Source organism: Xenia sp. Carnegie-2017, unplaced genomic scaffold (genome assembly GCF_021976095.1).
Source record: "Xenia sp. Carnegie-2017 unplaced genomic scaffold, XeniaSp_v1 HiC_scaffold_19, whole genome shotgun sequence".
In the NCBI taxonomy this organism is placed as follows: domain Eukaryota; kingdom Metazoa; phylum Cnidaria; class Anthozoa; order Malacalcyonacea; family Xeniidae; genus Xenia; species Xenia sp. Carnegie-2017.
In genome coordinates, this window is record NW_025813481.1 from 8,609,040 (window position 1) to 8,634,749 (window position 25,710).

At 39.2% G+C, this 25,710-nt stretch overlaps 1 protein-coding gene and 1 long non-coding RNA gene across 2 annotated transcripts in view; one reads left to right on the top strand and one right to left on the bottom strand.

Moving 5' to 3' along the window:
* The window catches only part of LOC124439519 (protein O-mannosyl-transferase 1-like), a 28,856-nt gene that overhangs the window by 450 nt on the left and 2,696 nt on the right, over positions 1 to 25,710 (top strand). The window contains exons 2-21 of the mRNA XM_046989760.1: positions 417 to 577; positions 849 to 952; positions 1,926 to 1,976; positions 2,066 to 2,151; positions 5,469 to 5,532; positions 6,246 to 6,354; positions 7,878 to 7,943; positions 8,456 to 8,549; positions 9,202 to 9,357; positions 10,695 to 10,731; positions 18,946 to 19,129; positions 19,459 to 19,551; positions 21,154 to 21,250; positions 21,876 to 21,965; positions 23,255 to 23,299; positions 23,640 to 23,715; positions 23,824 to 23,909; positions 24,483 to 24,599; positions 24,842 to 24,968; positions 25,273 to 25,447. Coding sequence (XP_046845716.1) covers positions 417 to 577; positions 849 to 952; positions 1,926 to 1,976; positions 2,066 to 2,151; positions 5,469 to 5,532; positions 6,246 to 6,354; positions 7,878 to 7,943; positions 8,456 to 8,549; positions 9,202 to 9,357; positions 10,695 to 10,731; positions 18,946 to 19,129; positions 19,459 to 19,551; positions 21,154 to 21,250; positions 21,876 to 21,965; positions 23,255 to 23,299; positions 23,640 to 23,715; positions 23,824 to 23,909; positions 24,483 to 24,599; positions 24,842 to 24,968; positions 25,273 to 25,447 — 2,018 coding nt within the window. The remainder of the gene's footprint in view (positions 1 to 416; positions 578 to 848; positions 953 to 1,925; positions 1,977 to 2,065; positions 2,152 to 5,468; positions 5,533 to 6,245; positions 6,355 to 7,877; positions 7,944 to 8,455; positions 8,550 to 9,201; positions 9,358 to 10,694; positions 10,732 to 18,945; positions 19,130 to 19,458; positions 19,552 to 21,153; positions 21,251 to 21,875; positions 21,966 to 23,254; positions 23,300 to 23,639; positions 23,716 to 23,823; positions 23,910 to 24,482; positions 24,600 to 24,841; positions 24,969 to 25,272; positions 25,448 to 25,710) is intronic.
* LOC124439523 lies at positions 10,868 to 11,621 on the bottom strand. Its single transcript, XR_006946351.1, has 2 exons — positions 10,978 to 11,621; positions 10,868 to 10,912 (listed from the first exon to the last, which is right to left on the bottom strand). It is a non-coding gene; the product is annotated as an uncharacterized LOC124439523 (long non-coding RNA).

Here is a 25,710-nt window from a genome sequence, read left to right on the forward strand (position 1 = left end):
GTCAGGTGATAAAAGTTTTGAAAGCTGGAACGTGGCACGCTGCTTTGTTGCTAAATGATTTCGTAAATACGACGAGAAATTTTTTAAGCTTTATCTCAAACTAGCAATTGTGCTTACAACGAGCGTTTAACTGCATTACTAGACCACACATAACATGAGTTAGTAAGTTAAACAGCGAAAACGTTCAGCGTCGACTCAGTTTTGATTCCAAAAGCAAGTAATTTTGGTTCAGTCATCGCAACTCAGTCTTGATGTGTTTATTCTTGTATGAGAGAAGCCCTAACATTAAGGAGCATGTGTGGCAAGCAGTTTCTGACTAAGAAAGATAACTCACCTGCTACTGGTAGAAAGCTCGCCAGATTCTAACAATGCTGTTTGTAACATAATTTAAATGTAACATAATGATGTCTTTACAGGTGGAAGAAGAATTTAGCCAAGTCCCTCATGAGAGAAATAGTATGAATGAAAAGGATTTGGTCTTTCATTCTGACATTATGAAGCAAGTAATGAGAGTATTGCTGATTGCACTTGCCTTTGCTACCAGAATGAAGTATCTTGATGTGCCTAAACATGTTGTGTAAGTAAAAACTGGAATTCAACTTTTCGCCAAAAATTCCATCTGCCACTAAAAAGCATCAGTGTTTTTTGGTCCCGGATTCATGAATTTAGCAATGGGCCAGATTTTGATACCTTTATCCAATAAATGTGGTAGATTGCACATGTCACGTCACAGATTTGTGTAAAATAAAATTTTCAAACTTAGGATTTGAGAAAAATTTTTTTATTAATGTGATTGCAATGAAACTTTGGTTTGTAATGGATTATTAACACAGATAAATATTGTATAGATTTGATGAAGTTCATTTTGGCCGCTTCACGACTTACTTTTTGAACAGAACTTTCTTCTTTGACGTAAATCCTCCATTTCCAAAGCTGGTTTTTGCCTATGCAGGTATAAGTACTCAAACATGGTGCATTTCTTGTATGTATTTTGAAATCATCAGAAATTAATGAATAACTTAACATCATGAATGTATTTGTAAGACAACTTGTTTCAGTGAACTGAGATTTGTTCTTCAAAATGCAAGAAAGCAGTATTTGGTGCTGTCATGCATTTTGAACTTAGCTGACTCATGTCTCCAAAATTGTTAAGGTGAAAGGGAGGTGGAGTGATAGGAAAGAGGAAGATGAAAGGGAGGTGATTGAAGATAAGGAGGCAATTGGGAAGAGTGGGATAAGAGAGTGACTGGGAAGAGGGGGATAAGGGGCAATAGGGAAGAGTGGGACTGGGGGGTGACTGTGGAGAGGGGGATAAGGAGGGAGTAATTGGGAAGAGACTAGGGTGCTACACTTTTGGACAAATTTAGAATTCTGATTTCATCTCTTCATCTTCCAAATGTAGAAGACATGAAGAAGGAACAGGAATCAAAGTGTTTCTTTGTGTCACTTATCAGAATTTTGAACTATGTAATAATCATTCATACTGAAAAGGAGGGCAAGTTGCCCTCTCCTTCAAACAACTAGTTTTCATTTGTACGGTTAAAAAATAACTTTAAGTATATAATGTAAGAGCTCCTCCCTGCCAGAACTATTCGTTGTAATGATCGTAAATCTTTGAGAGATAGGCGTGCAACATGCGAAATTCTGTTTTAAGTTTTTGCAACGAAAATATCTGAAATACAACTATAAGCAAGAATCTTTTAAAACATCAACTGATCATAAATGGATTATCGCTCTAGCGCATTTTGATAAAATGTAAACAAACAATTTTTCAAAGATAGAGATCAGCCCCGTCGTCTTTTTCGGCGTTTCTTGTGCATTTTATTCAAATTGCATTTGAAAGCATACCAACTACATTTTCTGTTGAGAAGTCATAATGAAACTGGCGACGATCAGTGTGATATATTTTTACGATGTTTTTGTAGGATTTTTAACTGGATTGAACAGCTCGTTCATGTTCTCTGGAATTGGGCAAGGTACGCTTTGAGCATTATGAAAATTTCCGACAATGTGCAATGGACGATAATTATGCGATCACCAATATCTGACTTTTGTTTGAATATAGATCTTGGGGAGATCATATTTCATGTTTGGTGTCTGCGTCTTATTCCCGCCACATTCTCTACTCTCGTAATCCCTTGTATCTACGAGGTATCACCGACAAATGTTGACTTTATTTAGCTTAATCAAATGATCGTGGATTTGAGATTTCAAATATCTCATCCCTTGTACTTTTAGTATGTACAGCAAAGCTAAAGCATGCACTCAAAAATTTGCCCAGGCGCGATGTTCTTATTTTTTTCTCCGATTTCACGCCCAAAATCTTCTAAGTTTGTGAAATTGTGAGTTTGGTTTTTCAAGAGTCTCAATATTCCCCGAGAGGAAGTCGAGGTAACAAGGGCGGCGGAACTTTGATAATTGGGGGGAGGGGTACATTTATATATTCATATGAAATAATCCGTAAATACAATTGATTTCAATAGAAACTAATAAAGTAAAACATACATATGTGAATAATACCCCCAATTATCAATATTCCGCCGCTCTCGTGTAAACATTGCTTGAGACTCGAGGGAAAACAAAATTCACTATTTCCCGAGTGAGCGTATATTAAGTATTACTTACGAACTTTCAAAGTATTTGACTGACATACTGCAACCACTTACAAACAAATCAAAACACAAGCTACAATCTACTGAAACTTTCATTAAAAAACTGTGCACTATACAAATACCTGACAACTATATACTAGTGTCTTTTGATGTGAAATCACTATTCACCAGTATTCCACTTAATCTGGCACTTACTTGTACAAAAACCCTCATTACAAACACCACGGACGTACTGCCATTACCGACAGAAGACATTATGGAGCTACTGGAGCTCTGCATCACCTCGACTTACTTCCAATACAAAGGTACACACTACAAACAATTACATGGGACAGCAATGGGCTCACCCGTTTCTGTTGTAGTTGCTAAATTGTAATGCAATCTATAGAGGAACGGGCGCTCACGACTTACAAACATGCACTACCTTTTTGGTTTCGCTACGTAGATGACACAATCACGGCACTACATGCAGACGACATTGATGACTTTTATACACACATCAACAAACAGAACAGCCACATACAATTTACCAAAGATGTCGAAGAAAACGGAACTCTTCCTTTTCTCGACTGTTTGGTAAAACATGACAATCAAAAACTACGAACAACAGTTTATCGCAAGCCAACACATACTGACCGACTACTAGAACAATCATCTTACAACCCTACATCACACAAAGCCACCACAATCAGAACATTAACAAGACGTGCACAAATCATATGTGATTCACCGGACGCTCTACAAAACGAAAACAACTATCTCAAACGTGTTTTTGACAAAAACAACTATAACTCTGACTTCATCAAACGCAACACTTACAAACCCAACGAACCCAACGAAACGAACAACTCAGTGACAACAGCAACGATACCTTACATCAAAGGTACGTCTGAGACTATCTCGCGTATCTTACGACCATACAACATACGTGTCGCCCATAAACCAATCACAACGTTACGACAAGTACTAACGAACATAAAGGACAAAGAACAACCCAACGAACGACAAGGTGCAGTTTACAAAATAAACTGCTCCGACTGCCACGCCTCCTATATCGGGGAAACTGGCAGGAACTTAAACATAAGACTTACTGAACACAAACGAGCTACTAAGAAACAACACAAAACTAATCACATTGCCGAACATCACCGAATCACAAAGCACAACATTGACTGGGACTCGGCAAAATACATTACTTACAGTACTGACTATAGACAACGGCTTACATTAGAAAGTTGGTATACCAACTTGGAACAAACCCCCCTGAACAGATCACAGCTATTACCGGCACCTTACAAACGACTTATTCACAATACAAACAAACGATCAACTAAAAACATTACACTTCACACTAATTCACAATGAAAATACACAATTGACACCCACACATTACAACTAAAAACATCACACCTAAATCACACATCACAACTAAAAATAAAATATTTCACTTCACACTAATCCACAATGACAATACACATTTTCTGCACACACAATACAATGACGTAAGAATCAGATAACAAATACGGCTAACCTGACGTTTACTCCTCATTTGACTCTGAAGATGACTACCGCTAAGGTTGTCGAAACGTCAGTCAACAACAACAAAAACAGTCCTTCTCAGGACTTTATGAACCTGGACGATCATCATTTACAAACATGTATATTAAGTGTTTTGTTATACAAGTAATTTGCATAGGGGACATTTTTTGGTACAGCCTGTAAAGGAACAAAGGTCGTAGATTTCTACAGCTTTTCAATAACATCGACGTTTTTCGGGAAAGATTCGTCCGGCCAAATTTTGTTGCGAAATTAATGCTAACGGGGACCACAGCATTTTTGGTCGACTTCCGGGTGTTTTCTGAATCTATTTTTTTCCTATTAATAGTTGAATTTCGTCCCTTAATATGCTCAAGAAATGTTTCTACGTTTGAACTACGAATGAACCAATCACATTCAACGGACACAGCGCCTGTATAACAAAAAATTTTAGCTACCATATTGTGCCTATATGATATCACACAAGATTAAGCTTAGGATTAGTTTTAAGATTAATTTTTGGATTAGTATAGCTCAATATAAAAATCTGACTTATTGAATTTTGGGTTCATACAATATGCACAGTTTTCTAAGATGTTAAAAGAAGGTAACAACTCTTGCATTTTATGGCTTTATGAACGTTGATGTTCGGCAGTTTAGTTAGGTTAGTCACGATTACCCTTTACATTGTTTTGTCAGCCTCAAATTTTCTTATTTTGTTCTGAATTTTTGAAAAAATTCAGCCCCGATGTTCCTGAAAACTCGGTTTTATAATAAAAAAGTGCATTTGGATTAAACGTTTCTCGTCCGGTTAGCAATTTTGGTTTGGCGTTAACGGCATTTCAAAAAAATTTGAATTTAGTTCATTTTGGAGTACATTCCAATTAAGAAATCTTCGTGTGAAAATCACCAAATGAAGACATCGCTCTGGCGTATATTAGAACGAAGGATTCCTTGTAAATGAAACCAAATCATATCAAGCGTGATAGAAACTTCCCATTGAAGTTTGCACGGATTCAACAAGGTCGCAGTTTGTCTTTTTCTATATAATTGTGAAACTGCTCTACTAGTTTCCTTAGCACGCACAAAAGTTACAACACTAGGCTATGCTGGATATCTTTTTATGTAAAATTTAAATTGTGCATTGTACTTTATGCTTAAGGAGTTCAAATATAATCTATTGTTTTGTTTTAGGGAGACAATAAGTAAATATCAGTCGATTTCGGCGTCGATGTACAACCTGCTTACTGTCAGCTTACTTGAAAACCTCTTCGTAACACCTCTATAAACTTCTATTGTTTTTGTGTTATTTTTAAACAGATCTTGCTTGAACTTGGCTGCTCCGTATGGTTGGCATCTCTTGGATCTGTTTTGGCTATTTTTGGTAAGAATCTTTCTTTTATCAATGTCATCACATTTTTTGGTGCACGGTCCGGATCCAAAAGCCAAGTGAAAGAAACAATAAATGTATCAGGTTCCATGTATCATTTTTGGTGTTTTCTTATAGATTTCAGAGCTGTGTTTCGTATTAATGTTAGAGTTAGCGTTTTAGTGACGAAGCCAGCTCGGATTTTTATTCCTATAATGCAAATTTTCCGTAAAATTATAAAAAAGTTAAATTAATTCTTTTTTTCCCCGTGAAGGAATACATAAATATTTTCGTTTTAGGAAAAATGAGGTCTTTTGTCTCTCCCGACAGTCGGTTGCTTTGAGAATAAATCCGGATTTTTTTGTCACGTCTGCAACATAGATTTAAATGTATATAATTAAGCTGATTACAAATACAAAAGCATTGCCGCTCAAACTTTACTCAATTGGCAAATTAAACTGCCCAGTGGCAATTGGCCTAGCCAGCGTGACCAAACTTGCAGACGAGTTTATAATGTGTATGCCGGCATTTTAATTCCCTATAAGAACAATAGAAAACAACGCGATTATGGAATTACACGGGATTAAGTGGTCTTAATCGTCACGGGGAGAAAGACCATTGCCAAAATGTTTTTGCTTAAGAAAATTTACCTTTTAGCGTTGCATTTGACAGAATTTACAGATCCATGTTCTTGAGCTGAATTTTGAACGTGTTTTTTTTTGTTTCAGATAACATGCTCGTCATTCAAGGACGTTTCATACTTCTTGACTCATTCTTGCACTTTTTTACCTTGTTCGCAATCATGGCGTATTTGAAGTTTAGAAAGAAACGATCAAGGTGTGTTTTTAAGTCATGAATGTTGAAAGATCGATGATTGGGCGAGGGGCGGGGGGATTCATACATGCACGATATGCCGTATGAAGTTCCTTTGAAATCCATTGTTTTGTACAGATTACAACATGATTATGTGAGTATGTACCAATGACTTAGAACCCAATCTACTAGATATCCGACTCCGCCAAAGTTCTACAGTTACGAGTGAGGCAAGCCGCTATCTTGAAAGGTGGCAAAACTGACTATATTTACCATTAATATCTGCTTTTCTTGAGTTGATATAAAGTTGCAAAGTTAAGAGTCTAGGTTTAATTTTTAAAATGTTTGATACGATTGGGTTTGTAAACGTTCTTTTAGTTCATTTTTTAGTCTGAGTTTTGTATTTTGCCATCTTTCAAGATGGCGTCCTTGCCTTTCTTTGACACGGCAGTTAGACATTTAGAGGACTGGGTTCTACGTCATTAATATGTACCCCCCATTTTAGATCTTCCTACGACTTTGCTTTTAATCATCATCTCATTTCATCATACGGACATGCATTAATGATACAAACGTCATTTACTGTTTTTTCAAGAACAGTTTCTCTATTTCGGGGAATTTCGTAATCAATGAATAATTGAAGCATTTAAGGCGGTCTCATTATTCCAACTGCTGAGTGTGATAGTCCAGTCTTTCATCGTTGCATGTATGCGCGTACCAGAAAAGTGAGCAGTTGCTCAATGGAAATTATAAGTTTATTTATTAAATTAGGAAAGAGGATTGTTTTACAACGTACGAGGCACTTTCTAAGACGTCAACAAGAAATATAATTTGCCTATATAGTTGTACATCTATGCTCCTCTGTATCCCCGCCTTTCTCTTATCTTTAGCCTATAGCATAGGGTGCTCGTAAGATGTATCATTTACCCATAGTGGTACATCTATGTTACTTAGTATCCCAATCTTTGTCTTGTCATTGGCCAGTAGCGTAAGTATTTCCGTGAACTGTACCATTGACCATTTTGACCAAAAAGGCTCTTGTTTATTCATGGACAAATTAAATGTCGTACTGTGTTGTCTGGAAAATGTTCAAGGAAAGCTTTGCTGAGCGGAGCAAGTCAAAAATGTGTGTAACTGCAGGCCTGGATAAAACGTCCTTACAGAAAATTTCAAAAACGGAAATTTTTTGAGAAAATAAAACGTCCTGCGAAAAGGTTTCATTAATAACAAGCGTTCTTCGCTCATCGCAGCGTGTTGTGGTTGCTTCTAAATTCCTTAATGGTATGACTTTCTTTACGGAATACAGATTATAATGTAATCTGACTTATGTTCTAATGCACTTGTATTGTAAATGTAGTATTTCCTTGCAAGATACTAGCATATTTCCTGCGAGTAATTTTGTGAAAAATTTCCAGGCCGCCTGTAAAACTGGTACAATTTTTTAACACAAGCTGAACTGTAATTTTAACTGGAACGTTGAGTTTTATATTTTTTGACATTAATGCGATGATGTGAAGCTCTTCTAACATTTAATTCGACTCTTCCAGGCCTTTCTCGCTGCTTTGGTGGTTTTGGCTTGTCTGCATTGGTCTCGGTCTTGCGGGTGCTGTAAGGTAATGTTTTACACTCGTCAATACATGCAAAGCCATGCCGATACGAACTTTTGTACGATCGTCTTGTACTTTTCATTGTCACTTGTTGGTTTATCACGTACTTCAAGTTTGCAGTAGCTAGAGTATCACGTACTTCAAGTTTGCAGTAGCTAGAGTATCACGTACTTCAAGTTTGCAGTAGCTAGAGTATCAAGTACTTCAAGTTTGCAGTAGCTAGAGTATCAAGTACTTCAAGTTCTCAGCAGCTAGAGTATCACGTATTTCAAGTTTGCAGTAGCTAGAGTATCAAGTACTTCAAGTTTGCAGTAGCTAGAGTATCATGTACTTCAAGTTTGCAGTAGCTAGAGTATCAAGTACTTCAAGTTCTCAGCAGCTAGAGTATCACGTACTTCCAGTTTTCTGTAGTTAAATTGTCATGATGATACTTCAAGTTTTCTGTAGTTACATTATCACGTACTTCCAGGCAGTCCTGTCTATTATTCGAGTTATGAGAATGATGATTTTCCTTATAGCACCAGATACTCGGGCATTTTTGTCGTTGCATTGGTTGGCTTAATGATGGGCTATGAAATGTGGAATATGATAGAAGATCTGAATATTTCACCAGTAAGAGCAATCAAACTTTGCTTGTTTACAACTTTTTTGTCCCTCAGTTCTCAACGATTGATGCCTTAACGATTGATGCGAGTTGAAAATCTTTGCTTTAAACTGTTTGCAAATGAAAAAACTTCGGAGACGTTTGTGGGAACTCTTAAGCCGGTCGACTATCGGTCTCGGGTTTGCACTGATCTGTGCTCGAGTTCTCCCAAAAGGTCTCCTCGATTTGCAAAAGCCCGTGCGAACACTGTAAACATCTGTTATTTTTTTATTATAACATGTTAAATACGTCTATTTCAGTTTAAATTAGAATTAGTAATGGTTGTAGTATTTCACGTATGTTTCATTGCTTTGCCATATTAAAGTTTGCAGAGTGTGACATTTGTAAAAAACTGTATTACAAAACTATAAATGCATATTTTTTCTGATAAAATTACTCGAAAACGTTATAAATATCCTATACTTTGTGCTATTACTTGCTCTTGAAGCTATAAGAATAACAATACAATTGCTGTTTGAATCGACACACGTGACGGCAAAATCGGTCATATTAAATATGTACGTCTACCTATAGAATAATGATTTTTTGCCGATATCCTTTAACGCTGTTTTTTGTAACTGTACATATCAATGTAATGTGTTTTTTCTGTGATTTTTTCAGAGCTTTTGGACAATACATTTTCTATGTCGAGGATTTGGCGTTTTTCTTCTTCCATTATTATTGTACTTCGTGCAGTTTTATGTTCTGTTGAGCTTGTTGACGAACAGTGGTCCACAAGATGATATGATGTCCAGTGCTTTCCAGGCAAGCCTCAAGGTATGCCGGTATAGATATGCATGATATGATGTCCAGTGCTTATCTAGCAAGCCTCAAGTATACCGGTATAGATATGCATGATATGATGTCCAGTGCTTTCCAAGCAAGCCTCAAGGTATGCCGGTATAGATATGCATGATATGATGTCCAGTGCTTATCTAGCAAGCCTCAAGTATACCGGTATAGATATGCATGATATGATGTCCAGTGCTTTCCAAGCAAGCCTCGAGGTATGTCGGTATAGATATGCATGATATGATGTCCAGTGCTTTCCAAGCAAGTCTCGAGGTATGTCGGTATAGATATGCATGATATGATGTCCAGTGCTTTCCAAGCAAGTCTCGAGGTATGTCGGTATAGATATGCATGATATGATGTCCAGTGCTTTCCAAGCAAGCCTCGAGGTATGTCGGTATAGATATGCATGATATGATGTCCAGTGCTTTCCAAGCAAGCCTCGAGGTATGTCGGTATAGATATGCATGATATGATGTCCAGTGCTTTCCAAGCAAGTCTCGAGGTATGTCGGTATAGATATGCATGATGTGATGTCCAGTGCTTATATAGCAAGCCTCAAGGTATGCCGGTATAGATATGCATGATATGATGTCAAGTGCTTTCCAAGCAAGCCTCGAGTTATGCCGGTATAGATATGCATGATATGATGTCCAGTGCTTTCCAAGCAAGCCTCGAGGTATGTCGGTATAGATATGCATGATATGATGTCCAGTGCTTTCCAAGCAAGTCTCGAGGTATGTCGGTATAGATATGCATGATATGATGTCCAGTGCTTTCCAAGCAAGCCTCAAGGTATGCTGGTATGGATGTGCTCTTTTGAACATGTTCACCAGTTGTTTGCGGTGCTTACTGCATGTGACGGACGACATTCATTATAAAAGTTTACTGGATTTAACAAAAAGTCTGACGTGTTGCGGCTACAAGTGAGTAACGACCGAAATCTCGTCCGAACTAGAGCATCTCCCCCCTGGAAAACCATCGTGGATCCGTATCTGTCAGACACAGATCTGTTGTGCGTACACCCTTACCCCGTTTGTGGTCAAGACAACACGAATAATCATTCCTGCTCCGCCAGATTTTCAGTGCAACTATTTTCCATTTCTTTCATTCATTGTTTTCATAGTGAATGAAACCAAAAATATTTGCATAACAGGAGTAAAAATTCGAGTTCGAAACTGTAGTAGTCCAGTAAAGGTGCACTACCGCACTGTCATCATCCCTGTTACCAAAACAAGCCCAGGCCCGCACGCACCCCACCCATCCCTGTAATATCCTTCCAGTTCACAATGAAAGAATTAAAATACGTCTCTATCATCTAGGGAGGATTGTCGACCATAACAAAAGGACAAGCTCCAGGTAACGTTCCATTTTTCCGCTTTGTATTTTAATTGGCATATTTTCACGCAAATACCTTTATAAGCTTCAACAATTCCAGGCTTATGTGACCAGCAAGATACTCGTACATAAACTACTATTAAAACGACGACCGGTATACAGATAAGTCTTTATTTCAATGCAATGCGTCAAACGTACGGTTCTAAACGACAGAGTATAGATATTAACATAACCGACAAGGAGGCCTAAAGCCGTAATCATCGTTACCTCGTAATTTGGCCACTAAATATAAACATCCATGTACAAAAAATACACCACTATACATGAATTGTGCTCAATCTCAAAAGACCCCAAGAACCATGCTTTTATACGGGTCCCTTTTTGTTTATAATAATTAGCATAATAATTAGCATAACCTAAGCTCTATGCATCTCGATCCTACATACCAGCCCCGAACGACCTACTATACGTCGTTCAATAATTCAAAAAGGATCGAGAGCTACAATACAAATGTTTTCAATGTTAACTTGCGCAAGTTTTAAACAATGTGTCCACCAATCTTGTCGAATAACCAAACATAAACCAATAGATACCGTCGTTTAACGTAAACAAAATAATAATAACAGTTAAGTGACAACAACAATAACGTTCGTTTTCTGAAGAATTTCTCGCTTTACTTCGCAGTCTCCAATAGGCACAACTTCCTGACATCTCGACGATAACGACTTTGATTCGCCGTGCGGATCTCTACTTGCCGAACATGTCCGTTGCTATCGGGAAATGTTTCTTCAACTATCGCTAGAGGCCATTCACCTCTGGGAGTATCTTCCATCACCATCAAAACGACATCACCTTTGATTAAGTTTCGTTTTGGGTGTAGCCATTTCTGTCGTTCTTGCAAACTTGGCAGGTATTCTTTAACCACCTTGCCCAAAATTGGTCAGCTAACTTCTGCGCTCGTTTCCATATTTCTCGGGGGTTATTTGCCGTAGGTGAAGAACTTGCACTTGTGCTTATGTTTCGATAACGCAGGAGTAGAGTGTTTGGTGTAAGAGTTGATAAATCTCGAGGGTCATCACACTGCCGTACAAGAGGCCGATCATTCACTATTTTCTCGACTTCGCACATTACTGTAAGGAGCGTTTCATCATCAACAACTCGGTCTCCTATTATAACACGCATTTGCTTCCTGATTGTTCTGATCATGCGCTCCCAAACTCCCCCGCTATGGCTTGCTTTCGGAGCAGAGAAATGCCATTGAATTCCCTTTCTCTTAGACGATCTAATATTCTAGCTTGATTCCAATTTTGCAACATTTGCTTAACTTCAGATTCCGCTCCTCTAAAATTCGTCCCGTTGTCACTGAACAACTCATTCGGCGGTCCGCGTCGACTGACGAACCTACATACGGCTTGAATGAAGGAATCTGTCGATAGGTCATGTGCAATCTCAATGTGTATGGCCCTTATGGCTAAGCAAGTGAATACACAGCCATATCGTTTTTCAGTTCCTCTTTTATATTTGACTTTAAGAGGTCCAAAATAATCGACTCCCACAGATGAAAACGGGTACTCACCAGATTTCACACGAGCTTTTGGCAGTGGGGCCATTATCTGCTTCCCTGGAGACTGGTTTCGGCGACGACACGGAACACAATTATTGACTATACTCTTCACAGTGCTAGGTCCCTTTATTATCCAGAAGCGTTGCCGTATTGCTGCTAGAGTTTGACTGGTTCCAGCGTGACCTTCCTTTGCATGGTAATACCGGACAATGAGCTTTGTAACGTGATGACTGGAATCAAGAATTGCGGGATGTTTAGATTCTTCCGGCAGCGATGATTTATCCAAACGTCCACCAACTCTCACAATTCCTCCGGCGATGACTGGACATAGTTTAGCGTATCTCTCTCATAGTTTTCTCGTTGATAGATGAACTTCGTTGGGTAAGTTTAATTATTTCCTGGGTTGCCGATTCAATCTCTTTTACCTTTAGAGGACCACGTTGTACTTCTAATCCTGGACCGTTTGGATAACGGCTTAAGATGTACTGTTTGAATCTTAGCAGCCATGCAACCGACTTCTGCAATCTGTACCATTCGGATGTTCGATGGATAAGTTGTATTAGCGAATCAGGGGGTGCATCCTTTGAGTTGATGACGGCACCAACTCTTGCTTTAGGTTTCTTTACTTCCACATCTGTGTCTTCTACGTCTGGTATGTCATCTAGCTGCGTTGGCCATAATTTGGGATCTTTCCAAAGGAAATCGGGTCCGTTCAACCAAAACTGCAAGTCCCGTTGGTCTTGGCCTGTTGCGCGACCAAGACTTATACCTCTTGATGCAAGGTCGGCTGGGTTGAGCTTGGTTGGCACATGTCTCCATTGATTCGGAGTAGAAGCATCGTGAATAACTTGTAATCGATTCGCTACAAAGGTTTGAAACCTTTTGTTCTCGCTCTTAATGTAACGCAGCACTATCATTGAATCGCTCCAGAAAACAATTTGACTTATTGACAGATCCAACTCATCACAAATTTGTTTATTCAGCTTCACGGCCAATGTTGCAGCGGTTAGTTCCAATCTGGGTACCGTGACTGTTTTAAGAGGTGCAACTCTTGATTTGCCCATAACTAAGGTACAATGAATCCTTCCTTGGGTATCTTCCAGCCGAAGGTACGTTGCTACCCCATATCCTTCAGTCGATGCGTCAGCAAAATAGTGGAGTTCCGCATTCCTTGTCTTGTTAAATTCGTGCGGTTTATAGCATCGAGGTATTTCTAATTTCACAAGGGAATGGAATTCGTTTTGCCAATCATGCCATATTTCGCTTGTCTCGATTGGGAGATCTTCGTCCCAGCCGTGATTTACTCGACACAGGTTTTGCATTATGCGTTTGGCTGGTAAAACGACAGGAGCGACTAGACCAAGGGGATCGTAGACCGAAGCTATGAACGATAGAATCCCTCTTCTTGACTCTGCTTTCAATTTGCTTCCCGGAATCCCAACGTGTCCCTTTCCGTATTCCACTGAACGCCCAATGCTTTCTCCATCGGCAACTTCTCCAACTGAAGGCTGACGCATGGCGCTCTTTCTTTGTTAGGTACGTGAGATAAGACTTCTCGATCATTTGACACCCACTTTGTGAGATGGAATCCACCGCGAGACAGCAAAACTGGTAGTTCGTCTACCAACTTCATTGCTTCTTTCCTTTCTGGTAAAGACTTGAGACAGTCATCTACATAAAAGTTACGATCAACTGTGTCGACAACTTGTTTGCTGAATTCTTCCCGATTATCTGAAGCTGTTCTTTTAACGCGTAAGAACAACAACTTGGGGAAGAGGTTGCTCCGAATAAATGAACAGTCATTTGATGCTCTACTGGTTCTTTGGATAGATCTCCTCTGGCCACCATAGAAATCTCAGTGCATTACAGTCTTCTGGCTTAACCTTCACCTGATGGAACATCTTCTCAATATCTGCCATTACCGCTATCTTTTCCTGCCTGAACCGCAACAATACACCAACTAATGAATTGGTATAATCTGGTCCTTGAAGAAGCTGATTATTTAGGGATGCGTTGTGGAACTTCGCAGCACAGTCAAAAACGATTCTTGTCTTTTCTGGTTTTTGCGGGTGTGTCACAGGGTGATGAGGCAGATACCAAACCAGTTTTTTGAGTGACTCGTCCTGTGTATTTTGTTTATCCACTTGAACTACTTTAGCGTGCCCTTTTGAGATGTATTCCTTCATCGTTGCCTTATAATTTGCGTGAAGTATGGGGTCCCTCTCAAGTCGTTTCTTCAAATAAGCAAGTCTCCTTTCAGCCATAGACTTATTGTACGGGAGGAGTGGGTCATCGTATTTCCAAGGAAGACCAATTTCATATTGATGATTTTCTAGCTTGACAGTTCTATCCATTATTGCCTTTGCGCGACGATCCTCGACCGACAGACATTCTTTAACGTCAGCAGCCGACTCGCTAAACTCTGAATTGTAGAGATTTTGCAATTGCTGACGAATGGAACTCATACCATCTTCCCTTTCCATACACCCAAGAGCTTGATCAACATGAATGAAGTTCATCTGAGCTTCTTGATAAGGTTTTCCCTTCAGAGGTCCCATCACCGTCCAACCGAGGATTGTCCGTATTGCGTAGGGTTGATTTCTTTTCCCAGAACGCACTTCAAGGGGGGCAAAGAGCTTCGGGAACGTCACTTCCAATAAGGATAGTGACTTTCTTATCCACTAAATCGGTTAGATTAACGCCTTTAAGGTGAGACCACCCTTTTTACATCAGTGTTCGTGGGAATACTTTCTAGAGCAACAGGAAGAGTGTTGGTCGTCCAAACTTTATCTAGTCTGACACCTTTGCCCGTGGATACTCCAACCACATCGAGAGATAACTGTTGACCCTTACTTTTGTGGCTGCCTGAAACAGTCGCTAACGTGAATTCGATGGGTGAGCAATCGGCTCCAAGATCTTCAGCTAAACTGGTTAAGCACATGGTTGTGTTGGAGCCACTGTCTAAGAACGCATAAGTTTCTATCACACGACTACCATAGGGTGCGCTGACCTTAACTGGAATAACTTGCAAACCTATACGACAACTGCTATATGATGAATTTGTCGCGCCAACTCCAGACGTTGGGAGTGCTTTGGATTGGCTGTCGCTTTCAGATGGTTCAGGATTTGGATTACTCCTTTCACTTGATTTAGAATCCTTAGCCTTTATTTCGGATGAGTGTAACAAAGGATGGTGCCTTCTCTGACAACCTTCAACACCGCATATGCGGGCACCTCTGCAGTCTTTCACGAAATGTCCTGGGCTCAAGCAAGCATGACAAACTTTGTGCGTCTTTACTAGGTCTTGTCGTTGCTGAAGATTTTGAGCCCTGAACTTGTGACAGCGTTCAAGATGGTGTGTGCCTTTGCATAGTACGCAGGATAAATTTCTTCCCTTTGATTCACTACTGTCAAATATTCTCTGGCTGTGAGTTGCTAAGTTTGTGCTATTCCCACTAAACAAGAAGGATTTCTTCTTCAATCTGTCAGTTCCATCCTTTCGGGTTTCATTTTTCGAGGTAATCATTTGACCAAAGTACGTACTAGCCACGGCTGCGCGGGATTGTATGAATTCAGTTAAATGAGAGAAATCTGGTGTGATGTGATTGTCGTACATATGGCTTGCTTTATCAGCCCATTTTGACTTGAGATGCATTGGAAGGCGGCTAACTACCCTTCCCAGAGTGTCCATCGAATTGATACTTGCCCGATTTCCTAACTGAATAGAACCAAGGAGACACGTTTCCATATCTCTTGCTAGCTGCGACAATTTCTCGGCTTCGTTTACTCTAATTGGCGGTCCATTCAAGACTTTCTCAAGGAATGCTTGGGTTACGATGTGATTTCGACCAAAGTTTTTTCTCAGGATTTCCTTAGCACGCTTGTATCCTTGATCCGGAGGCATAATGATGCAATGCTCTATCGCTTGTCTTGCTGTTCCTTTACAATACTGAATAAGGTAATTCAGTCGATCTGCATCATTACTTTCTTTACTCTCGACATTCACTTCAAAATTCTTCATGAACAACGGAAAGTTGCGAGGTTCGCCATCAAAACTCATGTATTCCCTTTGAGGCATTCTTAATCCCTTCACTACTTCGTCCATCGTAATCTGCTGCTTCTCTAATAGATATTGTAACTGCGACGAATTGTCTCGTTGCAAGCTTTGCTGAGTTTGACATCCAGTTCCACTGGTTATTATACTTTCTTGGGGTACACAATTTCCGGTAGGAGGTATCGCCAAGCGCTGACTTAAACTGCTTCTGTCGATTGGGGTTGAAGGTTGCTGGACTGGGTTTTTATCTGGTTCACGAGCGTTACTACTACTTTCCCTGTCCGACAGTTGATGTTCAATATCATTACCAAAAACTTCTTCTTCAAGCTTCCGAAGCTCATCTCGACGTCGTTGTATTTCCCGTTTCTTCATAGCCATCTCATGCTCAATTCTCGCCTGATGCATTTCTTTCTCTAGTTTAAGCCTTGCCTCCCTCATCTGCTTGTTCAGCTCTTCTCTTCTATTAATTTCCAATTCTTCAAGTTCACGAAACCGTTCTGCCCATTTTGAATCAAGCGCGCTCGTTACTCCAGCCCCGTTGTCTTCAAAATTTGTTGTTTGCGTCGGCTTTTCCCACGCACGAGCAGTCCGCGTGACGTTCACGTGAGAAGCTGCTTGTTTACCGATATTAGAATTGGACTGGAATACAGGAGCAAGAGGCGATAAAACCGAATTATCCTTCAAAAATGAAGCGACCTGACTTAGACCAAGTTCAAGCTCCTGTTCCTGTTCGTCTGCTACTCGCTCCGGCGAACCCAAACTCGTCGAAGCCTCGTCAGAAACGACAACTTGCTTGTTTTGTACGACGACGTTCGGTCCGCTTTCAGCTCGCTCGCTACCGTCATCTTCAGCGGATTCAATCATGTCTTGATTCGTATTGTTAAGCGAATTCTCTCCAGATTTAGCTCGACTCACTTGACCTGGAGGACTTAACTGTTCGCCAGACGGCTGAAGTACGCGTTTTGATAAGCCTTTAATTTTCGACTTTTTACCTTGACCCTTTCGTTTCTGAGTCATTGCTGATCGATTAAACAACAATTACGAGAACTATATAAGCTTCAACAATTCCAGGCTTATGTGACCAGCAAGATACTCGTACATAAACTACTATTAAAACGACGACCGGTATACAGATAAGTCTTTATTTCAATGCAATGCGTCAAACGTACGGTTCTAAACGACAGAGTATAGATATTAACATAACCGACAAGGAGGCCTAAAGCCGTAATCATCGTTACCTCGTAATTTGGCCACTAAATATAAACATCCATGTACAAAAAATACACCACTATACATGAATTGTGCTCAATCTCAAAAGACCCCAAGAACCATGCTTTTATACGGGTCCCTTTTTGTTTATAATAATTAGCATAATAATTAGCATAACCTAAGCTCTATGCATCTCGATCCTACAACCTTAATTGGCGAGAATAAAGGAAAGTAAAGAAAATGTAATTTAGAAAACAAGCGACCACAATATTCTTTGACTTAAATATCACAAGGAAGCTCAAGAAGCAACGATAGAAATATTAATATTGAAGAAGGTCCATTTATTGTAGCGTCGGTCACATTTAGGGAATATTCAGTAGGTCCACTTCGCTGTGCAACTGGCTGCTGTATATTTAATAAGATTTCTGGCTGCCGTCGGCCATTTCATCATTCCTATTGGTCAAAAAAAGTAATCGACTGGCTGCCACTATAGTAATCACACACTTAGAAAGATATGTGGCACGAAAAGTTCAAGGGAATGACTCTACTGTGTATTCGCTATACTGTGCGTCGTATAGTTATAGTATTTATCGAAAACTTTGTTAGACCAATAGTTAAAAGGCCGAAGAAGATTGCTTATTTGATTGGCTTATCAGTGTCAATGACGTCAACTGATGTCCCCCTTAAGAGTATTTCTCATTTGCTTTTTGCACCATCTCTACGAATCCTCAGATTTTACGTGTGCCCTGTGCGATCAACAAGTCTAGATCAAATGTCTTATTTTGCCAGTTTGAAGTTTTCATAAGCGACGATTGATCCCGGATGATATTCCAGGAGGGTGCTCTAGTTCAGATCGGATTTTAGTGGCTACTAAGTGAATGTCACAGTGCCATGTGAGGCGTTTTTTGTTAAATTCTGCTACTTTTATACGAAAGTTTTGGTGATTTGGAAGTATGCTCCATTAAACACAATTACTTTTGCGTATTTTCTTGGTATGAGAATATTTCAGTGGAAAACCACCCTTTGTGTGCCAACTTCAGCCAAGACTTGGAGGCAGTGACGGACACTAAGGGGGAAGGCGAGATGTTTCTCGAGTCTCGTCAATAATTTTCATAGATAAAAATCTTGCGCCAAATTACCTGAGATCTCCCTAGAAATCTCACCCCTCCAATATTTCATAGTGTCCGCCACTGCTTGGAGTGATGTGCACCCCTCCGTACACACGCCTTCCAGTAAATTCAACCTTTTTGATCAGAAGAAAGCAGCAATAAAATTTAAAGTGCCTATTAAACGGAAATTTTTCTATCTGAGTTGTACTCTTATCAAATAGATTGTATTGTATTGTATAGGCACTTCATATAGAAACTTACATCATGTGACTCTTCAGTAAATCCGAATTTTTTCACAGTGGTCGCTTACGGATCTCAGATAACATTACGTCACACCCACGGCAAGCAGTGTTGGCTTCATTCACATGCTCATGTGTATCCTGTCAAGTACGAGGATAATCGTGGCAGTAGCGCACAGCAGCAAGTCACGTGTTATCCATTTAAGGACATCAACAACTGGTGGATAGTGAAGGATCCTAAAGTGTAAGACGGGGTGTTTTGGGGTGTATTTTATTTGCCGTAAACTCTTTTCGTTATCCGTTTTCAACGCAATGACATGTCAGGTTTTTCTATGAAAAATCCAAATTTATTTCGATTCGGACTTGACTAGCAAAGCAAGGGTTAGGAAGTGATTTCTTAGAAACTTATTAGTCATTACAGATCGAACGATATTGGAAAGCTTTATTCGCTGCATATTACCACTTCGTAAAACAGTGCAAACAATATTTCAGGTTTATGCAATGTACATCTCTCCATATACGAGGGTTTTAATCGAGTATGGCGGAAACAAGTATTCTTAATTTTTATTACAGTGACAAGTTAACAACCGACTATCCTCCCGTACCTGTAAAGAATGGCGATGTTATACAATTGGTTCATGGAACAACCGGAAGGGCATTGAATAGGTAAGCACGCGGCCCATGAAAAAACTTCAAAAGTAATGTATCGGCTAAGAAATGCCGACCTTCGACAGACTCAGGTCAGCACTCTCGACAATTCCTACGACGGAATGTTGCTGGCAAAATAACGGTAAAATATCGCCTTTATGTTGAATCAACATTCATATGTGGAGTTAAATGAAGATAAGATCTTCGCACTTTGCTGGACAATTTAAGCAATTGTCTCATTCTTCATATTCATATGTGGAGTTTGCATCACAAGTTTGTAAATGATGATCGTCCAGGTTAATAAAGTCCTGAGAAGGACTGTTTTGTTTTGTTGACTGACGTTTCGACAACCTTAGCGGTAGTCATCTTCAGAGTCAAAAAAAAAAAAAAAAATTTTGACTCTGAAGATGACTACCGCTAAGGTTGTCGAAACGTCAGTCAACAACAACAAAAACAGTCCTTCTCAGGACTTTATTAACCTGGACGATCATCATTTACAAACATGTAAAGATACTCCCGGGTTCAAACCATTTACTTTGTAAAGATACTCCCGGGCTCAAACCATTTACTACCAAATTCGAACGTGAGAAAGTATGTCGAAAATGTTGTTTTCACAGGATAGCGAATATACAGTAGAGCCATTCTTTTAAATTTTTCGTGCCACGCATATCTTTACGCATGTGATTACCGCAGTGGCAGCTGGTCAATTGCTTTTTTTGACCCATAGGAATGAGTAAATGGCTTACCGCAGCTAGCAACCTTGTTAAATGTACAGCAGCCAGTTGCACAGTGAAATGAGACTACTGAATGTTTCCTATACTGTATAATTTCTATTTCCTCTAGCAAGTTTGGCGACCTTGGAGACTTACGAGTCGGCTTTTTGTCGGCATTTTCGGCTGTGCCGACCTAGTTTTTAAGGGCACGCAGCACGAATATAGTCGTTTTTGAAAGATCGTATTAAAATAGTGTAAAGATGGTTGCTTTTTTTGCGTATTTTGCATATTCATTTTAATACTTCAGTGAAAACTGTGAACAACCTAATTGACTCTTATGCCAGTTTACAATAGAGCTGCGCGATATGTACAGGCATGTTGTGTACTTGACAGCTAAGACACTCCATAATAGTTCTAGATTCAATGCTGACAAATTATGGCAACTTAGATTTTAATTGTAAAATACACCTTCAATCATTAAATTCCATAGGTTATGAAGTTCCAAGGAATACCAACTGCTTTTAATATATTATCAATATGCTTATAATGAATTATCCATACTGAAAATTTGAGCGTAATTTTGAACACGGACGTAGGAAAATTGATAATCGGGCGGAGGGGGCGAGCTCTCATTCAAATATGCATGGTTATTTCAAACGGATTTCAATAGAACGTAATACGGCATATCATACATGTGTCATACGCATATATGATATATGATTCTGAGATTTACAATCAAAAGCAATTATCGATCTTCCTACGGCCATGGATTCGAAAATGTGTATTTCTCGTATAACTCTCTATCTCTATGCTTACCAAATTTTTATTATTTTTATGTATTTTAGTCACGATGTTGCATCACCTTTGACACCACAACACCAAGATTTAGTATTTTTATGTATTTTAGTCATGATGTTGCATCACCTTTGACACCACAACACCAAGAAGTCTCTTGTTATATCGATTACAATATATCTATGGCTGCTCAGAATCTTTGGCGTTTGGTACGTATATAACACGTGGATGTTTTCACTATGTCACGGGAGGTCGCCTGGAGAAAAATAAGTAAATGCCTGATGCAGACAATCCTGTAATGTCGTGGGGGGAGGGCGAGGGGCTGTGAAGGGATGAATGTTTCAAACCAAGCTGTTTACTAAGCCCTTTCCAGTCAGATCATGTTTCTATGGCAAGCCAAAGGATAAATATCAATAACAGTTACTTCTTTCTTTTTCATATTTTGTAGCAATATATCATCATACCTATTTGTCCATTCGAGAATTTGATTGAAGAATTATTACAATGCAACTATTATGATATTATAAAATACGAAATCGCAATGCTTTCCTTTATTAAAACCACACGATTCTCCGTGATACGCATTAGGGAAAGAGGGGGGGGGGACAAGCCCTGGCTTATATTATAGACAATATCAAAAGATTGTCCCGCTCAAGCAGCCAATCAAATTGCTGGAAATAAAAAAATATCTCTTTGTATTGCTAAATGAAAAAATAATTGAAAATATTTTTATTCAGTTAGCCCGTATTCCGGAGCATTAGATTATCTTAGCTTGGTTACGTGTTTTTGAATGAGCAACCGTCTCCTCTGAATAGTTTTCTCTTGCTTATTTAGGAAATTGTAAATGGATACGAGAAGTCCGAATGGCAGACTCTTCAATCACAAGTTCGTCTAGTTCATGTCAACACGTCTCAAGCCGTTAAGGTGTTTATTTTTCAATTTGTGTTATGTGTTGTTGCGCTTCATCAACAACTTTAAATACAACGATGCGGCAGTTTCTCCCACGCGTTTGTAAATGTAGATCGTCCAGGTTGGTATAGTCCTGAGAAGGACTGTTTTTGTTGTTGTTGACTGACGTTTCGACAACCTTAGCGGTAGTCATCTTCAGAGTCAAAAAGAACTCTTTTTAACCTGACGTTTACTCCTCATTTGACTCTGAAGATGACTACCGCTTAGGTTGTCGAAACGTCAGTCAACAAAAACAAAAACAGTCCTTCTCAGGACTATACCAACCTGGACGATCGACATTTACAAACATGTAATGATACTCCGGGTTCAAACCATTTACTTTAGTTTCTCCCACTTTGGCGACTGTATCATTAGCGCTCTTGTCTACTTGCATTACCCTCCCCCCGGGATTTAAAGCGTGGTTCAAACTCGCGTGATACCGTAGCTCTTCGAAGCAGAAGTATACCGTAAATGATTCGGAGCAGGGGCCGTTGCATGAAGCCTGGATAGCGTTATCCATTGGATAGCAAAAATCAGTAAACTGCAAAATCTTCAAACTTGTAAAAAAAGGTGTTTATATTTTTCTTTTTTTTAAAATTCAGTTGGAATCTTGTACTTTTTGCTTTTTAAAAGTTTTAAAAAAGTTGCTATCTAATGGATAACGCTATCCATGCTTCGTGCAACCATTCCCCAGGAGTATACCGATACATACTAGCATATATTGATTGAAGTTCACTAACATTAGTATTTATATTACGAAAACTTTCAGATCATTGCCGCATGACCGCTTAATACAGTACCACGTGATACATGTTCAACTGTATTATCATAATGGCAATAGGGGGGGGCTATTATTAGACATGGGGTGTTTATTCGAGAGAGGTGTCTAATAGGTGGATTTAAACCATTTCACAACGACTCAAAAGACAGAGATATTCGCCATGTCGGTTGAAATTCGAATTGTACACAAGAAGAATCATTTGTCAAAATCAACTAATATGGCGGCCGTGACGTAACATGCAAACCACGTTTGAACTTCGCGTTTATTGAATGATTTGCGATAGGCACTGCAGGTTTTAGCGCTGTCGTGTTTATTTGATTTTACTCGTGAGAAAAAAAAATTCTACTTATACAGACTTATGCTTTCGTAGAAAAATGATTTGTAAACTTTTAGGACAAGTGTGAACCTAGCAGGCTTAGAACAAACCAATCATGTTTCTTCTGAGTATATATGTCTCACTTTGACGTATGATATTTTTTTTAAGATCTCGGGAAAGCAGTTACCTGACTGGGGATTCCATCAGTTTGAAGTACGTATTGCAGTGTTGAAATACATTAAGTGCGGAATCAGACATCTAACAAAAAGAAGCTTTTTACAGAGAGGCGCAAGACAGAAACCATTTTTATTAATTCATGTGCAAAGATTGTTGCTCGCATCCTATAGAGAGTTAGTTAGCGAGTAGAATGTCCAGTCAAGGTACAGACTGTACGATACAGTATTGGCAAGATTCTATCGAATAGTTCTCGAACCGGACACACTGATTGGTCGATAAGAATAGCATTGCCATGGCAACCACGTTGAAAGAATTGACGACAGCATTCTTTATTTATGCCATATACCATTCAATGTTTCTTAAATTTAATTGACAGGTCTGTACCGATAGAATTATTCAAAGCGATGAAACAGTTTGGAACGTCGAAGAACATCAACAGAACATCACTTATCGTAAGTTGAAATGTATAAAATAGAAAGTGGTGTGTCGTTATCTCGAATCCTGTTAGCGTTCATGACGATTTCGAATTTATCGTTTCGGCTGGAAATTTCTTTCTTCAGCCGAAGGAGTTAAACCGGAGGAAACGACTTCGAATGAAGACGTGGTGGTTGAGATGCCATTTTACGAGAAATTTAAAGAACTTCAGGTAAAGTTGTTGTGTTATCAAAGTAGCTCTAGCAAGTACAAAAAAGCATATGTTAAACTGACTTTTCCAAGATGGTTTTGACAGTACCTTCAATATTAGCGTTACATGGGACATTAAAGTGCCCCTTCCGCGAAACTTTTTATTTGCGATGTAAAATTAAGATATGAATTCCAACGTATCGGTGAAAAGTTTTTAAGTTTGTCAAATCGTTTCATTTTTATGGCTATTTAAAGTTGGCAAAAATGCTCCTTTTAATGGACTTTGTCTGTCTATCAAAAGTCGGGAACGACTTACTTTTGTGACGTTATGCAATGGCTTCCTTAGTACGAGATATATATACAAACCGACTACCTAAGATGACATCAGAATTTGGCTTATCCCGACCTTCATGCCATGGCGAACAAGGTCCATCGAAAGGCAACTTAAAACCGGCATTGCAAGAAGAAGATTTGGCTAAATTTAAAAAAAATTTCAACATTGCACCTAGTTTTACAACCACAAGCAAACGTTTCTGCTGGTTTAAAGCCTCTTGGTCAAAGTAGCTCGTAACATTTTCTATAATAATTCATTCAGTTTAAGATGATGACTGCGACGAAAGAACTTCAGCAAGATCATTTATTTAGCTCACGACCAGAGCACTGGCCGTTGATGAAGCGTGGTGTAGCTTATTGGCTTGATAACGACAGCAATGTAAGTTATTGCTATGTTAGAAGAACTGCTCAACGTTATTGTAACATCACCTAATGTTATTGCAACACTATTTCAACTTATTACAACACTGTCTGAAGTCATTAGACTATTGCTGCAACACCGCGCAACAACCTATGACGAAAATATACTCTTTGAACTTCTCCTTAACCTAACACGATATTGACTTGTTCACGAATTTTCCACTGAGTTTCTTATCACGCACGAATATATTTTTCTTATAGAAACAGATTTTCTGTATCGGTAATCCCATGGTATGGTGGCCAGCTTTCTTGACAATTCACTTTTACTTCGCTTTACTTGGTTTGTACTTGTTACGACGTCAGAGAGCCTTTTATGACATCGACGAAGGTTGGTGTTTACGAAAATTAGAAAAAATAGCATTGAATATTTTTTTTGGGGGGGGGGGAGGGCGAAGGGAAAGGCGAGCACCGATTGCTTGAGAAGAAACCCACGCCATAACTTTTTTTGACAACTGCGCATGTGCCGAGAACTTGCCTCGCTTCTTGAACAACAACCGACTGCAGAATTTTTCGACTTTGTTAGAGAGTGGTGGAAGTAGTATCTTCGTCTCTTCTTTCGTCTTGTATGCACTCGAAAAAGTTCTCAAGTGTCTCTGTATCATGAAGAATTATCACTCTATTTTTTCTTCTAGAATGCTGGCAAAAATTCGTTTTTTGTGGCTGCCTTCTTCTTGGTGGATACTTCTTACATTATCTACCATTCTTTCCCGCCGAGCAAACGTTATTTATTCATCAGTATCTTCCTGCATTGCTCTTTAACATACTTCTCCTACCTTCCCTTGCACAACATGTACTCGACAATTTGAGGTGAGTCAAATTACGGTTCTCATTAACCATTGACAATCACCTAGAACCCCCAATGTACTTAGATGTACTGACTCAACCCGAAATTCTATAGTTATGAGTGGTATGGTAGTCACGAGTCAGACAAGTCGCCATCTTGAAAGGCGAAAAAACTGACGATGAATCATGCGTTCGAGTAAAATTTGCTGCTGCATGGACTGCGTAATAAAAGTGTAAGATTCGTTTTGTTCGTATTCTGTTTACGAATATCTGCATTTGTTTTGACG